General features: G+C 45.5%; 1 protein-coding gene across 1 annotated transcript in view; it reads left to right on the plus strand.

The window, feature by feature from the left end:
• The window catches only part of INIP (INTS3 and NABP interacting protein), a 51,673-nt gene that overhangs the window by 25,294 nt on the left and 13,194 nt on the right, over positions 1-13,185 (plus strand). The window contains exon 4 of the mRNA XM_056518426.1: positions 1,526-1,567. Within this exon, the coding sequence (XP_056374401.1) occupies positions 1,526-1,567 (42 nt within the window). The remainder of the gene's footprint in view (positions 1-1,525; positions 1,568-13,185) is intronic.

Raw genomic sequence — 13,185 nt, forward strand, 5'->3', positions numbered from 1 at the left:
GATCCCACACAGTGAACAACGTAAACGTTAAAATATTTTTATTTTTTTAAGTCCAAAAAAGTCACATATACCCAAATGTGGGTGGATATTGACCCACAGAATAAAGAAAACATGTCATTTTTAACCTAAAGTGTACAACATGAAAACGAAACCCTCTATTTTTAAGGTAAAATAATTGGTCGTTACAAAGTAAAATTGGTCACGCAAAAAACAAGCCCTCACACTGGCCTGTGGATGGAAATATGAAAGAGTTATGATTTTTAGAAGGTGAGGAGAAAAAAACGAAAACACAAAAATACAAATGGCTGTGTCCTTAAGGCCACAATGGGTGGTTCCTTAACCTCTTCCCGCAAATGGACGTATATTTACACCCACTGCGGGCTCCAGCTAGATGACACGCGCTCTCAATAGGTGAGCGTGCATCATACCCGATGTGTCCCGTTTGCTATCAGCAACCAGGACCTATGGCTAATACTGGACATCGCCGATCGGGCTGATGTCCGTCATTAACCTTTTAGACGCCACGATCAAAGTTGATCGCAGCATCTAAAACAGGAGAATAAAATTGCTGGTTAGCTCAGTGGGCTGTTCGGGACCACTGCAGTGAAATTGTGACATCCCGAACAGCTGAGAGGACAGCGGGAGGCTTCTTACCTTGCTCCTCGCTGTCCCATCGGTGTTCTATTGCTCCAAGCATGCCATGCAAGCTGAAGCAGCAGAACACCGATAACACTGATCAATGCTCTCCTATGATCAGTGTATGCAATCTAAAGATTGCATGGTATAGTCCCCTATGGGGACTAAAAAAAAGTGTAAAAAATAAATAAAATACGCAAATAAATAGGCATTAACCCCTTTCATAATAAAAGTTTACATCATCAAAAAAATAAAAATAAAACCTAAACGTGTGGTATTGCTGCATTCGTAAATGTCCGAACTATTAAAGTATATTGTTAATTAAACCGCACGGTCAAAGGTGTAAGCATAAAAAAATTCCAAAGTACAGAAGAAAGAGAAAGAAAACGTCACCATGTAGCCTGTTTTGGTTCTGGGTTCCAGTCTAATTTAGAAAAAAAAAGTGTGTAGATCTACAGCAACAACATCACAGAGGAATGTAAGTAAAAACGAGTCCATGTGTTTTTAATTCTCCTTAAAAACGTAGTCTTTCTTTAATCCCGCCCCCTCCCGTAGGCTTGCATTGAGGGGCGGAGCGTGATGTCACACGCCGGCGCAGGCGTGACGTCACACGCCACCCGCCCTGTAGTTGCCGGAAATCAGTTCCGGAGCGAACACGCTCCGGGGACTGATTACAAACGGGGTGCTGCGTGCATGATCCCGGGGGTCCCCAGCGGCGGGACTCCCGCGATCAGGCATCTTATTCCCTATCCTTTGGATAGGGGATAAGATGTTTAAGCACCGGAGAACCCCTTTAACTTGTAATGTAAACATATATGTATTGCAAATGTGTTATTATTACTACTTACTTTATTAGAACGTACTTATTTATCTTATACTCTTATTTCAGATGGAAGTGAAGAATTCAGGTTTATCAAAACATCAAGGAGAGGTATAAATCTTTCAATAGTCATTCAAATTGACTTAAAAAAATATATATAGACAGAGAGAGAGAGTGTGTGTGCATTTTGAAAGTTTTCAGACCATTTCATGGTTTTCATTATTAATTTATGTTGCAGCCTTGTGCTAAAATTAAATACCAACTATTTTCCCCTTCATTCATCAATTTCACATGGACATAAGTTTTCAGATCCTTAGTCATGACACTTGAAATTTAGCTTCAGCTAAATTCAGTTGATATAAACCAACCAAGAAAGATAGCAGGGCAAAAAGAGGTAGCACACCAATTATAGTCCAAATAATGTTTTATTAAGTCATACAAAAGATAGCCTCACACAATTAAAAACACTAAAAAAGAGGGAGTCCATAAACAACACTGACCACCTTCAGCCATGGAGAGGGATCCCAAACCCAGGGGTTCCCCCCCAAGGGACACCCGTCTAGTCTCTCAGTGGTATATAATGTGCAAAATCTCTCAAGACCTACAGCCCCTATGTAAAGTGCAAAACATACAAAATAGAAAATTAGCAGCTATAGGTCAAATATAGGTACATGCCCACTAAAGTGCAAAGTCAATAAAATAGGTAAACATCCATATAGACACAACATAGAGCTATGTACAAATAGCAGCTATAAGGTTATGCAATAGTGTGCAGGTATAATAAATATGCAGTCCAGAGAGAAAGTAGAGTACATGTCACACTGTCATGTAGAGAGCGGGTGTCCCCCCAAAAACAAGGTCCCCACACGTTCCGTCACTATCCGTGACTTCCTCAGGGGCACATGGCTACAAACTCCTACTCACATCTTTATATATCCATATTCATTAATACCTCAGTGCTGGCAGTTGTGGGTTTCACAACATTCCCCATGCATACTGCTCACCCAATCAGTTGCGGTAACATGCTCAATGTAATTGCATGTGGACATACTTAGAAACGAGTACAATGAACAATCAGCTCCAGTGTCATACCTCACATATCCAGCCGTGACCTGTATGTGTATAGTCGGCGCATGCGTGAGCAATCCACCCAGTTTGTGTGTTACAGATTTGCGCACAGCTAGGTAGGTGCAGCCCAATCCTTACTACGCATGCGTAAGGGTCATGGACCTTTTCTACGCAAGCTCAGCCCCGATACATTCGCGTGTGCGCAAAGAGTAACAAACAATTAAACTGGCTCCAAGATATTTACAGCGCATGCGCTATACTATATAGTGATGCGCACGCGCATACTATCCTCATGTTATTATGCAGTACACACAGCCATGACTTCTTTATACTAGTAGCGCACATTCAGCAATGCATAGACACTGCGCATGCGTAGACTGTCTAACTAGATTTTTTATACAAGGAATGGGAACTTTACACTGCATGGGTAATCATTGGGGATATTTGGGTGAATTTATTATATAAGTTCCACAGTACTGTGTGAGGGTTCCAAGACTTATTTTTGGGATATAAATTATTACTTTATATTATCTCCCCTCTCTCTTTGATAATTTATTTTCTGGACACTTTAATAGTAATCAAATATTCTTTGATAGCAAATGATAGACCAGCATGATGAAGTACCTGCCAGCTTTTAAGCATATGTAGTATGGTTTAGTTTATGGTAGGGTTGTTCTCAATAATAATGGTACGGTTGTAAGAATAATGGTACTGTCTAGATTGTACTTTAAAACACTGCATGATGCTAAATAACTTATTATGTTTCCCTTTACTATGATATATACTTACCTAAAAACAATACCCCCTTTTTCTGAATTATGCTACATACTTACCCAATAGCAATAACATAGTGGGTTTTAATGACAAATACTCACATATAATTTTCATGAAATGTATATGTAAATGTTATGGTGCTTTTATGAGGGCTGTATAGACTCTGTATCATATCAAAAATCTAGTTAGACAGTCTATGCATGCGCAGTGTCTATGCATTGCCGAGCGTGCGCTACTAGTATAAAGAAGTCATGGCTGTGTGTACTGCATAATAACATGAGGATCGTACGCACGTGTGCATCACTATATAGTATCACGCATGCACTGTAAATATCTTGAAGCCAGTTTAATTGTTTGTTACTCTTTGCGCACGCGCGAATGTATCGGGGCTGCACTTGCATAGTAAAGGGCCGTGACCCTTACGCATGCGTAGTAAGGATTGGGCTGCGCCTATGTAGCTGTGCGCGAATCTGTAACGCACAAACTGGGTGGATTGCTCTTGCATGCGCCGACTATACACATACGGGCCACGGCTGGATATGTGAGGTATGACACCGGAACTGATTGTTCATTGTACTTATTTCTAAGTATGTCCACGTGCAATTACATTGAGCATGTTACAGCAACTGATTGAGTGAGCAGAATACATGGGGAATGTTTTGAAACCCACAACTGCCGGCACTGAGGTATTAATGAACATGGATATATAAGGATGTGACTAGGAGTTTGTAGCCATGTGCCCCTGAGGAAGTCACGGATAGTGACGGAACGCGTGGGGACCTTGTTTTTAGGGGGAACACCCGCTCTTTACATGACAGTGTGACGTATACTCTACTTTCTCTCTGGACTGCATATTTATTATACCTGCACGCTATTGCATAACCTTATAGCTGCTATTTGTACATTGCTCTATGTTGTGTCTATATGGATGTTTACCTATTTTATTGACTTTGCAATTTAGTGGGCATGTACCTACAGTGGGGATCAAAAGTTTGGGCACCCCAGGTAAAAATTTGTATTAATGTGCATAAAGAAGCCAAGGAAAGATGGAAAAATCTCCAAAAGCCATCAAATTACAGATTAGACATTCTTATAATATGTCAACAAAAGTTAGATTTTATTTCCATCATTTACACTTTCAAAATAACAGAAAACAAAAAAAATGGCATCTGCAAAACTTTGGGCACCCTGCAGAATTTATAGCATGCACTGCCCCATTTGCAAAGCTGAGACCTGCCTGTGTCATGGATTGTTCTCAATCATCATCTGGGAAGACCAGGTGATGTCAATCTCAAAGGTTTTAAATGCCCAGACTCATCTGACCTTGCCCCAACAATCAGCACCATGGGTTCTTCTAAGCAGTTGTCTAGAAATCTGAACCTGAAAATAGTTGATACTCACAAAGCTGGAGAAGGCTATAAGAAGATAGCAAAACGTTTTCAGATGTCAATATCCTTTGTTCAGAATGTAATTAAGAAATGGCAGTCATCAGGAACAGTGGAAGTTAAAGCAAGATCTGGAAGACCAAGAAAAATATCAGACAGAACAGCTCGCAGGATTGTGAGAAAAACAATTCAAAACCCACGTTTGACCAGAAAGATCTGGCAGACACTGTAGTTGTGGTACACTATTCCACTATAAAGAGATACTTGTACAAATATGGTCTTCATGAAAGAGTCATCATAAGAAAACCTCTTCTACGTCCTCACCACAAAAATCAGCGTTTGAACTTTACAAATGAACATATAGACAAGCCTGATGCATTTTGGAAACAAGCTCTGTGAACCGATGAGGTTAAAATTTTACTTTTTGGCCGGAATGAGCAAAGGTATGTTTGGAGAAGAAGGGGAACAGAATTAAATGAAAAGAACCTCTGTCCAACTTTTAAGCATGGGGTGGATCAATCATGCTTTGGGGTTGTATTGCAGCCAGTGGCACAGGGAACATCTCACTAGTAGAAGGAAAATGGATTCAATAAAATTTCAGCAAATTTTGGATGCTAACTTGATGCCATCTGTAAAAAAGCTGAAGTTAAAGAGAGGATGACTTCTACAAATGGATAATGATCCTAAACACACCTCGAAATCCATGGGGGATTACATCAAGATGCGTAAACTGAAGGTCTTGCCATGGCCTTCACAATCTCCTGACCTCAACATAATTGAAAATCTATGGATAGACCTTAAAAGAGCAGTGCATGACAGACAGCTCAGAAATCTGGAAAGACTTTTGTAAGGAGCTATGGGCAAAGATACCTCAAACAAGAATTGAAAGACTCTTGGCTGGCTACAAAAAGCATTTACAAGCTGTGATACTTGCCAAAGGGGACAGTACAAGATATTAACTCTGCAGGGTGCCCAAACTTTTGCAGATGCCATTTTTTTGTTTTCTGTTATTTTGAAAGTGTAAATGATGGAAATAAAATCTAACTTTTGTTGACATAAGAATGTCTAATCTGTAATTTGATGCCTTTTGGAGATTTTCCCATCTTTCCTTGGCTTCTTTATGCACATTAATACAAATTTTTACCTGGGGTGCCCGAACTTTTGATCCCCACTGTATATATGACTTATAGCTGCTAATTTTCTATTTTATATGTTTTGCACTTTACATAGGGGCTGTAGGTCTTGAGAGATTTTGCACATTATATACCACTGAGAGACTAGACGGGTGTCCCTTGGGGGGGAGACCCTGGGTTTGGGGTCCCTCTCCATGGCTGAGGGTGGTCAATGTTTTTTATGGACCCCCTCTTTTTTAGTGGTTTTAATTGTGTGAGGCTATCTTTTGTATGACTTAGAGGGGTACTCCGCCCCTAGACATCTTATCCCCTATCCAAGGGATAGGGGATAAGATGTCAGATCGCCGCGGTCCCGCTGCTGGGGAGCCCCGGGATCCCTGCTGCGGCACCCCGCTATCATTACAGCACAGAGCGAGTTCGATCTGTGCGTAATGACGGGCGATACAGGGGCCGGAGCATCGTTACGTCACGGCTCCGCCCCTCGTGATGTCACGGCCCGCCGCTTTCAATACAAGTCTATGGGAGGGGGCGTGGCAGTCGTCACGCCCCCTTCCATAGACTTGCATTAAGGGGATGGGCCGTGATGTCACGAGGGGCGGAGCCATGACATCACGCTGCTCCGTCCCCCGTATCGCCAGTAATTACACACAGAGCGAACTCGCTCTGTGCTGTAATGATAGCGGGGTGCCGCAGCAGGGATCCCGGGGCTCCCCAGCAGCGGGACCGCGGCGATCTGACATCTTATCCCCTATCCTTTGGATAGGGATAAGATGTCTAGGGGCGGAGTACCCCTTTAATAAAACATTATTTGGACTATAATTGCCGTGCTACCTCTTTTTGTCCTGCTATCTTTCTTGGTTGGTTTATATGTTGTTAGAAGGCATTGGTAGCACCCAGGTGCTTATTCTGAGGTTGAGCCTGCTATGTCTTTGGTAAATTCAGTTCATAGGACATGATTTGCAAAGACACAGTCATATTATTATAAATTCTTACAGCTGACAATACACATCAAATCCAAAACTAAGCCATTAAGAGAAAATAACTTTCTGTAGAGCTCAGAGGCAGAAATGTGTGCAGGCACAGATCTGGAGAAGAATACAAAAATTCTGCTGCAGTAAAAGTTTCCTAGAGCGGCCTCCATAATTCTTAAATGGAAGAAGTTTGGGACAATCAGGACTCTTCCTAGAGCTGGCTGCCCCACCAAGTGTATAAGAGAGGTGACCTAGAACTCACTTTGACTGACTACAAAGATCCTGTGTGTAGATTGGGATTCTAATAAGATAACAACCTAAATACACCTCCATGACGACCACTGCCAGCTGCATTGCTAAAGAAACTGAAGGTAAAGGTAATGGACTGGCCAAGCATGTCTTCAGACCTAAACCCTATTGAACATTTGCGGGACATCGTCAAACAGAAGGTAGGGGAGCACAAGGTCTCTAACTGGCACAGTTATGTCATTATTTAGGAATGGAAGAGGACTACAGTGGCAACCTGTTAAGCTCTGGTGAACTCAACGTCCACAGGAAGGATGTGTGTCGAGTTATTTTAACCCGTTAAGGACACGGCATACCTGTATGCCCTGAGTCCGCTCCCTTTCTATAACGCAGGGCCAAGGCGTGGCTAATAGCGCGCAGCACCGCAATTGCTGCGTCTAAAGTGAAAGTAAACTACACTCGGCTAGCTCAGTGGTCTGTTTGGGACCACCGCGGTGAAATTGCGGCATCCTGGACAGCTGGAGGACACAAGGGGGTGCCTACCTTCCTCCTGTGTGTCCGATCGCCGAATGACTGCTCAGTGCCTGAGATCCAGGCGTGAGCAGTCAAGCGGCAAAATATTTGATCAATGTTATCCTATGGGATAACAATGATCAATGTAAAAGATCAGTGTCTGCAGTGTTATAGCCCCCTGTGGGGGCTATAACATTGCAAAAAAAAAAAGTGAAAAAAAAAAGTTAATAAAGATCATTTAACCCCTTCCCTAATAAAAGTCACGTACACGCCAAAAAATTCCAAAGTCCAAAATAGCTTATTTTTGGTCACTTTTTATATCATGAAAAAATTTATAAAAAGCGATCAAAAAGTCCAATCAATACAAAAATTATACCAATAAAAACTTTAGATCACGGAAGACCCCAAAAGTTACAAAAGGGTGTTTTTTCTTCAATTTTGTTGCACAATGATTTTTTTCTCTGTTTCGTCGTAGATTTTTGGGTAAAATGACTGATGTCATTACAAAGTAGAATTGGTGGCGCGTCAGGGGGCGTGGCTTGACGCACTACTGAATGGCCGCACTGTGAGATAGCTCCCGCTCCTGTAGCCCTAAATAAGCCTTCAACTTATGGTGATCCAGCTTCCCTACATGGGGAGGACCTCCCACAGGCACCGGACGCCCTCTGTACCCAACCGGCAGCTGGACACCCTGCCTGGAGACATCCGGAGGTTCCTGCAATCCCCGCCGGCCTCAGCTCCCGCGAGCCCGCCATTACTGGGCCGGCGCAGGGCCTGAGGTCACGCTCGGGGCCACCTGCTGAAGTCCTGAACTGTGCTCCCCTAGTGTCCTCTCCCCCGCTGTCAGAGTCCCCCGTGCTGCCCTCCTCTCTGCGGCCGCGGACCCCTGCTGCCTCATGCCGGCTCTGCGCTCCTGCCCGGCCTCCTCAGATACACGCTGCAGCACTGCTGCCAGCGCCTCCTGCTGTGGACCTCGCTCCTGCCGGGTTAACCCCCAAGACTCCTGCCTGCCCAGGAATAAGGGTGAGTGTCAGTGATCCCCTGCCCCATGGACGCTGTGATCCTGGCATACCTCCTCAACCCCCCCTATCCTGTGGGGCTTTCTTCTTCTCCACCCTCCTGGTCCGTGGGCCCGCTATCTTGGGCAACTATAGCCTGAGGCCTCCTCCATCTCCTCTGCAACAGCCCCCAGCTGCCTGCCCTGGTCAGGCTCCCCCAGCACCCACCTGTATTACCTGGGGGTCTGAGCAGCCCACTCCTCAGCCGCTTTCTCTGGGGGGGGTCTGGATCTGGAGCCTCCTGCACTCCTTTGCCCTGTCACCCTGGATGCTCCTGCAGCCCACCGGACTCTGTCTACATCCCCTAAGCCACAGAGGGCCCCTCTGCCTACCGAGATGTCTGCCGGTGCTCCCCGTTTGCCCTCTCAAACTCCCCTGGGCCCCAGGTGCCCTCTCCCTCGGGAGCAGCCTCCTCATCCTGGGATACCGTCTCTGAGGTTGACCTGCCCTGCTCCGGCTTGCCAGAACTGTCCTCTACACTGCAAGACCTTAGTCAGCTTCTTTCCCAAATTCCAACAAAGGAAGACTTTCGTTCCCTTATTGCTGAGGTGAAGGATACCTGCTGGGCGGAAATTGCTTCCATGCTACAGGATCTACAGCATGTTTCTGATCGGGTGGAGGGTTTGGAGGACGCGCATGATACCACCAGAGCTTACATTGCCCAACTCCACTCCACCATTGCCTCCCAAACTGACTTTCTCTGTGATCTCCATGCCCATGTGGAGGACTTGGACAATCAGGGCCGGCGTAATAACATTCGGGTGCGTGGGCTACCCGAAGCAACCCGTGAGGAGGATCTTTTTGCTACCATAGAAGCCATCTTCTGATTCTGGGGAGAGTCCCCCTCCCACAAGATTAAGCTGGACAGGGCGCATTGGGCCCTCCGCCCTAAATCCAGCACGGGCACCCCCAAGGATGTTGTTTTCTGTGTGCACGAATTCCAAGTGAAGGAGGCCATCATGGCTAAAGCTCGCTCGCTACGGAATTACGACTTTGATGGGGCCCCCATCCAACTATACCAAGATCAGTCCTGGCTGACGCTATATAAGCGTTGCATGCTCCAACCTCTCTTGGCTGTCCTTCGCTCCCACCAGGTGCCTTACAGATGGAACTTTCCGTTTGCTCTTCATGCTCGTAGGGATGGACGTTCTAGTGATCTACAATCCTTTTCTGACCTCTCGGCCTTCTGTTCTGCCCTGGACTTGCCGGTCCCCCAGCTGGTGGATTGGGACCTCACCGCTCCTCCTCCGCCCTTGCCCCCTGTATGGCAGCCTGTATGGATCCCGCCCTGAGTAGTCTCAGATGGCTCCTGTCTATCCTGATTACTCCTGGCTTGGGTCTTTCTCATGTTACCTGATCCTGTCCCACACAGACTTCCTGCTGATGTTTTGATATTTCCTCCCCTTCTTTGCAAAGTTTTTTACTGATTATTCTGTACTTGCATTATTGATTCCCTGTAGTTAGATTTTCCTCTAGACTGTGAGTTCCTTGCTGTGACCTCAGGGTGGGGTGCTTACCCTTCATTGTAGTCGTTCAATGGTGGTGTGCTTCCATTTCCCCTCTCAGGGCTATAGCAATGGATCGTCCATGCTTTGGTTATCAATCCACCTTGGTGGTCTTGGCCTTATTGTCAATGGTTTGTTTTATTGCACTGTTTTGTTTTTGCTGTCTTTTCTGTTGTCCTGTCTGTGTGTTGTTTGTCCGTCGTCCTTCCTGTCATCCGCTGTTCCCTTCCTCTTCCTGCTTTCCCCCTTTCACAGGTCGCCTTTCCTTGTGCTTTCTCTCTGAGGCCCTGGATCCCTTGTGTCCTCTCCACAGGTTTGCTGAAGCCTTCCCAAGGTCTTTCGTGAGTATGACTTTCTATTGGCTTTCTTCCTCCTCTCATCATCCACCATTGTCAGGTGTCTCCTTGAACTTTAAGGGCCTTAACTCCCCTTCTAAGAGGTGTTTATTGCAGCATGAACTAGTGGACCTGCGAGCTGATGTGGTCTTCCTTCAGGAGACACACTTTGACCATTCTGGATCTTTCCAATTTCTTCAGCACTCCTATGCCCAGGCCTTCTCTGCGGTCTCTGATAGGAAGACGGCTGGGACAGCTATCTTGGTCTCTTGCTTCTGCCCGGGGCGTTATGTTATAGTTGAGGGGGTCCTGGGTGGGGTCCCTCTTCTGCTCTGTAATATTTACACCCCTAATACGTCTCAAATCCCATTTCTCCATAGGGTCCTCTCTAGACTCCATAAATATCCCTCTTCTGCTTGGTTACTGGGGGAGACTTTAACCTCATTCTCTCTCCAACTATGGAACGCCACTCCCTCTCTGGCTCCCCACCTTCTCCTGCCCAGTTGCACTTGGCTTTCATTTTTCGGCAGGCTATCCGGGCCTCTTCGTTATATAACCTATGTTGCACACCCACATAGACTATTTTTTCGGTAACCTTCCCATGGTGCGCATGCTCTCTACTGCATCCCTTGAACCTATTTCCTGGTCTGACCATTGCCCTGTCCTCCTCTCCTTTTCACACTTTCCTTCTTCACTCAGGAGATGCCATTGGCGTTTGAATGATTCTCTCCTTAAAGCGTTGCCTACTTTGCTACTAATGAGGGCTCGGTTTCTTCGCAGGCGGTCCTTTGGGAGGCCCATAAGTCGGTGGTGCGGGGTCACTGCATTGCCCTTGGTGCCAGACTTAAACATGATGCCCTGGCTCGCTCCTGGGACCTCTACGTCCTGATCGTAAACCTGGAGACTCTCTTACTCTCCTCTCCTTCTGTTTCCACACTGAGGTGCTTGGTGACTACCCGTGTTCAAGTGGGTGATCTGGCTCTTTATAGGGTGGAGCAGCAATGGTTATACGCCAAGCAGCGTTTTTATGAGAAAGGTAACAAAGCTCACACTATGTTGGCCAGGCGCCTACGTAATTGTGCTGATGCACAATCGCCTTCCGCCCTGAAGGACCCCTCAGGTGTCCTACGCTATCACCCTGCTCACATTTCCCGACTCTTTGTCGATTACTACTCTGGCCTTTATTCTCTTCCTTCACAACTTCCGTCTGACCCGGGGGAGCATGCTGCCGCTCTTGATTCTTATCTGTCCCGATGTGGCTTGCCTACTCTGTCGGGTGCCGATTGTGAGGTTCTCAATGTGCCTATCACAAGGGAGGAACTCCCTTCAAGGTCCTCAAATCCCTCCCGGTAGGCCACTCCCAGGGCCTGATAGATTCTCTTACCTTTACTACAAGACCTACTCTTCCCTACTTGTGTCTAAACTGGTTCCTCTTTTCAATTATTTTATGGGGGGTGAGGAGATCCCACAGTCTTTTCTACACTCGTTGATTACCCTGATACCTAAACCTGGCAAAGATCCCCATGATTGCTCCAGTTACAGGCTTATTGCCCTCCTCAATACATGTGGATGTCCTGCACATATCACTAAGCTGTCAGTGTCCCTCGATTCACTACTAGGGGTGACCGACTGTCATATGTGATGGCTCCCATGATCATCACACCAGCAGTTGGGACAGTGTATTACATGAAAGATTAAAATGCTTACCACAATGCCTCAGTACTTGAACCAGACTGTCGTTTCATCCTAAACATGATCTGGATATGTTAAACATTATATATAGTTTCAATCTGTGGCAGCCCATGTTTCTTATTCATGACACCACTGCAAATGAAGGCAACGGTGGCTAGCTGTCCATGGCAGGACATGCAAAGAGTGTTGTAACATCAACTTTCTGCGAAGCAGCTGAAAATGGTTTTGAGGTGCCACCTGTGTCTGGATGGTGGACATGGAAACTGTGGGAGATGCATGTGCTTGTCAGCATCTCCCTACATGTAGTCTGTCTGGGTTGACCAAAGCCTGTTTGCTTTGTTTTTGCAGCCTCTTATAACCACTGCTCCCGACACCTTCTAACCGCTTAGTCAAACCTAGATGGCAGGCAATTCCTCAAGACGACCATCCTGCTTCTATGTCTGATGATGTGCCCTCTCTCAAATTCTGTCAAGTGGGCATAATGTTGAATGCATTGTAGAGGCATGTCTAGCAGTCGATCACTTACCAAGAAATACACTACCTAAAAGTAGCATCTGAGAGCCTATTTATTGGGGGGAAGAATTTTTACATCATAGTTACATAGTTACATAGTTACATAGTTAGTACGGTCGAAAAAAGACATATGTCCATCAAGTTCAACCAGGGAATTAAGGGGTAGGGGTGTGGCGCGATATTGGGGAAGGGATGGGATTTTATATTTCTTCATAAGCATTAATGTTATTTTGTTCCATAAATGTATCTAATCCTGTTTTAAAGCTGTTAATTGTTCCTACTGTGACCAGTTCCTGAGGTAGACCGTTCCATAAATTCACAGTCCTCACGGTAAAGAAGGCGTGTCGCCCCTTGAGACTAAACTTTTTCTTCTCCAGACGGAGGGAGTGTCCCCTCGTCCTTTGGGGGGGTTTAACCTGGAACAGTTTTTCTCCATATTTTTTGTATGGGCCATTAATATACTTATATACGTTTATCATATCCCCCCTTAAACGTCTCTTCTCAAGACTAAACAATTGTAACTCCTTTAATCGCTC

Source organism: Hyla sarda, chromosome 1, assembly GCF_029499605.1.
Source record: "Hyla sarda isolate aHylSar1 chromosome 1, aHylSar1.hap1, whole genome shotgun sequence".
In the NCBI taxonomy this organism is placed as follows: Eukaryota; Metazoa; Chordata; class Amphibia; order Anura; family Hylidae; genus Hyla; species Hyla sarda.